We start from the raw sequence: 3,878 nt of genomic DNA on the forward strand, positions 1-3,878 counted from the left end.
AGGCTTGTGAATAAATATTGCAGTTTACTCATTCCATTCACAATATAGTCAAACTCGTACCAACAGCCACCTGTATTCAACGTGACCTAACATCACTGAATGGATACCATGTAGTTGCAAGCCCATTGCCCCTTTCTGCTCTATCTTGTTTTATTTTCTAACATTCAGTGTTAAAAAGGTTAAATCAGATTTCCTTATCCTAGGAACAAAAAGACTTAAAAGACCTAAAGCTATCATGAAAAACTAAAACCTTACCAATAATTAAAATTCAAAGCTGTTAAAGCTGATTATATGATATTATTTAATAACAAAATTTAGAAAAAAAATACATTATTTACAAATGAAGTCATGAAACTCCCTTTTAATTAATGAAATTGTAATTAATGCAAACTCGTTAAGCAACAGAATGGATTTTGCAATTCCTAATTATAAATTAAATAAATAAGCTGAAATTATAAGTTAATTAACTTAAGATTTAAATTAATTTAAATAAAAAAAATGTAAAAAAAAAAATCAGTTGACCCTACTGTCAACCTGAGTCTAACTGAAAAAAAAATGTGAAAATTACAAAAAAATGTGCTCCTCAGCTGTATTCAAAGTAATGATTTAAAAAAAACAAAAATGAAAATTAATGTTTTATCTTCGTAGAACCTGCTACTGATTTCATGAATATACTAAATGATATTTTTTAAAAAATCGACAAAAACCTTCCATTTTGTAAGAAAAATTGTGAATTATTTTAATCTACAAGTTTTGAAAGTTTAAATGCCCTACATGAGAAAAGAGAAGAAATGTGCCATTTTGTGTCTTAATTGTAAAAAATATAGAATTTGTAACTTTATATGGAACAGATCACAGAATAGAGACATCTCAACAAATAACACGATGTGTTTATTCCTGATTTAGTTAAAGATTTAAGATTAAAAAAAACACCATTTGAGAAAGGAACTAGGCCTACTTTAATTCTGCCTTATTTCAAAGTTTTTCACTATCAAATCTATGACATTATGTATATTACTTCAATTTTGCCACAATTCTAAGCATTTCATTATTAAATTGATGACATTATGTTAATTTTGACATTATTCACAAATTTCAAACTTACTAAATGTAGAAATATATTTTATTTTGTGTTTTTTCACATTTTTATCTCGTCTTTTTATAGACCACTTTGATAATTACTATTTACAATTCCGTTTCCCAATATATCAAATCATTTTGTATTCAGTTTATTGGAAAATGTACATAGTTGCAGTATACGTCGTGAATGACTAAAAAGGACCATTTCATTCAGTCAAATCTATCATGATTTATCTCCCTTTAATATACAACAAGAGTTATTTCCCTTACGTAAATTTGACAACACCAAAAATTTGTAAAAGAAAATGTAACCATATAAGGTTAAATGTAAAAAAAATTGGTAGCTTCCCTGATTGTTTTTGAAAACAGGACTTCAGTTAATATATCATCTTCGAGTCCCAAATCTACAGCTGCCTTGGGCAATTGCATTCAGTTTCAGAACTTATAATTTGGATAGAACTATTTACACTTCGATATCAATACACAGTATTTTAATGTCAAAGCAGCAAATTCTTATGTCTTAAATTGATTAAAGCAGTCATATTGTAGCACTCTTTTGGGCGTCGCGCATTTTACCCAAATCTGTCTTTTCAATGATGTTTGGTGCAGAAAAGCAGGAAGTAAAACTCCCTATCATTTCAATGCTGTTCACAATGTATTGTCTTGATGTTATGTTGTTTCTTTTATTTACATCAGCATTACAGGAAAGTTTGATTTTCTGGATTTAATCACATTTGATATCCATAATGTACACTTTAAGGCGTCCACCATTGATTTTTCTTCCAATGGAGAACACTAGTTACTGATCAAAATCTTCAAGTACTGGACAAATGTATAACTGAACTTACTAGCTGGTAAATGTATACTGCAGAAGTTGTCTGCTCTTGGTGATGTTTAAAACTGATTGTCTCCCTTGAAATTTCAGAGTTATTTGCTCTTGGTGATGTTTAAAAATGATGAACTTCCCTTGAAATTTTACAGAGTTGTCTGCTCTTGGTGATGTTTAAAACTTGATTGTTTTCCCTTTAATTTCACAAAGTTGTCTGTTCTTGATACCAAACTTGATTGATAAGATTGTCAATAAGCACAAGACGGTTCCTCCACCGGTGCTAACGGACTATACGCAGTGTTTATAGCACGAAAAGAAAACACAGACGGGTCAAATAAACATTTGGGGGAGCGTGTCGTACCAGCTATCGTCTGAAAAATACAAACAGAAAAATTCATAAGTTTTGGTTTTGGAAAATTTCAGAAGTTGCCAAGATACAGTGAACTTTTAGAAGTTGCCAAGATACAGTGAAATTTCAGAAGTTGCCAAGATACAGTGAAATTTCATGAGTTGCCAAGATACAGTGAAATTTCATGAGCTGCCAAGATACAGTGAAATTTCAGAAGTTGCCAAGATACAGTGAAATTTCAGAAGTTGCCAAATGAATTTCAGAAGTTGCCAAGATACAGTGAAATTTCAGAAGTTGCCAAGATACAGTGAAATTTCAGAAGTTGCCAAATGACATTCAGAAGTTGCCAAGATACAGTGAAATTTCATAAGATAAAGTTTTTCAAATATAACGTATGAAATGTAATATTTGTAATATGGCTGTATTCACCTGAGACAGTCCACTTCATTTATTTTCAACTTCTTGTTATGCTCCACAAAAATATCATGTCTATGTTCTGATTTGGGTAAAATATCATGTCTATGTTCTGATTTGGGTAAAATATCATGTCTATGTTCTGATTTGGGTAAAATATCATGTCTATGTTCTGATTTGGGTAAAATATCATGTCTATGTTCTGATTTGGGTAAAATATCATGTCTATGTTCTGATTTGGGTAAAATATCATGTCTATGTTCTGATTTGGGTAAAATATCATGTCTATGTTCTGATTTGGGTAAAATATCATGTCTATGTTCTGATTTGGGTAAAATATCATGTCTATGTTCTGATTTGGGTAAAATATCATGTCTATGTTCTGATTTGGGTAAAATATCATGTCTATGTTCTGATTTGGGTAAAATATCATGTCTATGTTCTGATTTGGGTAAAATATCATGTCTATGTTCTGATTTGGGTAAAATATCATGTCTATGTTCTGATTTGGGTAAAATATCATGTCTATGTTCTGATTTGGGTAAAATGTCATGTCTATGTTCTGATTTGGGTAAAATATCATGTCTATGTTCTGATTTGGGTAAAATATCATGTCTATGTTCTGATTTGGGTAAAATATCATGTCTATGTTCTGATTTGGGTAAAATATCATGTCTATGTTCTGATTTGGGTAAAATGTCATGTCTATGTTCTGATTTGGGTAAAATATCATGTCTATGTTCTGATTTGGGTAAAATATCATGTCTATGTTCTGATTTGGGTAAAATATCATGTCTATGTTCTGATTTGGGTAAAATATCATGTCTATGTTCTGATTTGGGTAAAATATCATGTCTATGTACTGATTTGGGTAAAATATCTTCATCTTTTCAATATAATGTTGTAATGTTTGTGCCATGAATTGGTTTCAATGTGATATTTTAATTTTAATGTGTTTGTAACAAATTGTAAAATGTATTTTTCTATATTTTTGAATTGCTTTGACCACTAGTGGTGTAATTTACGCAATAAAATTATTATTATTATTATTACTATATTTGAAAGTTAACAAAATTGATCTGTTTGAATATATTTCTCTTATTCTGTCCAATATTTTGTTCTTTTCTTAAAAATGTTGAAACTTTTACAAAAGATTCCCAAATCTGGGAACATATTTTGCAAGAAGAAATAGATATAACTAGTATT

General features: G+C 29.7%; 1 protein-coding gene across 1 annotated transcript; it reads left to right on the forward strand.

Annotated features, from left to right (window-relative positions):
• Positions 1–2,780: 2,780 nt before the first annotated feature.
• Positions 2,781–3,593, forward strand: LOTGIDRAFT_115650 (hypothetical protein; the record flags this gene model as incomplete). The annotated part of the gene is made up of 1 exon (XM_009054512.1): positions 2,781–3,593. A coding segment is annotated over one exon (813 nt), but the record flags the coding sequence as incomplete, so codon positions are not given.
• Between the last annotated feature and the right edge of the window lie 285 nt (positions 3,594–3,878).

The sequence above is a fragment of the Lottia gigantea genome (genome assembly GCF_000327385.1).
Source record: "Lottia gigantea unplaced genomic scaffold LOTGIsca_22, whole genome shotgun sequence".
Taxonomy (NCBI): domain Eukaryota; kingdom Metazoa; phylum Mollusca; class Gastropoda; family Lottiidae; genus Lottia; species Lottia gigantea.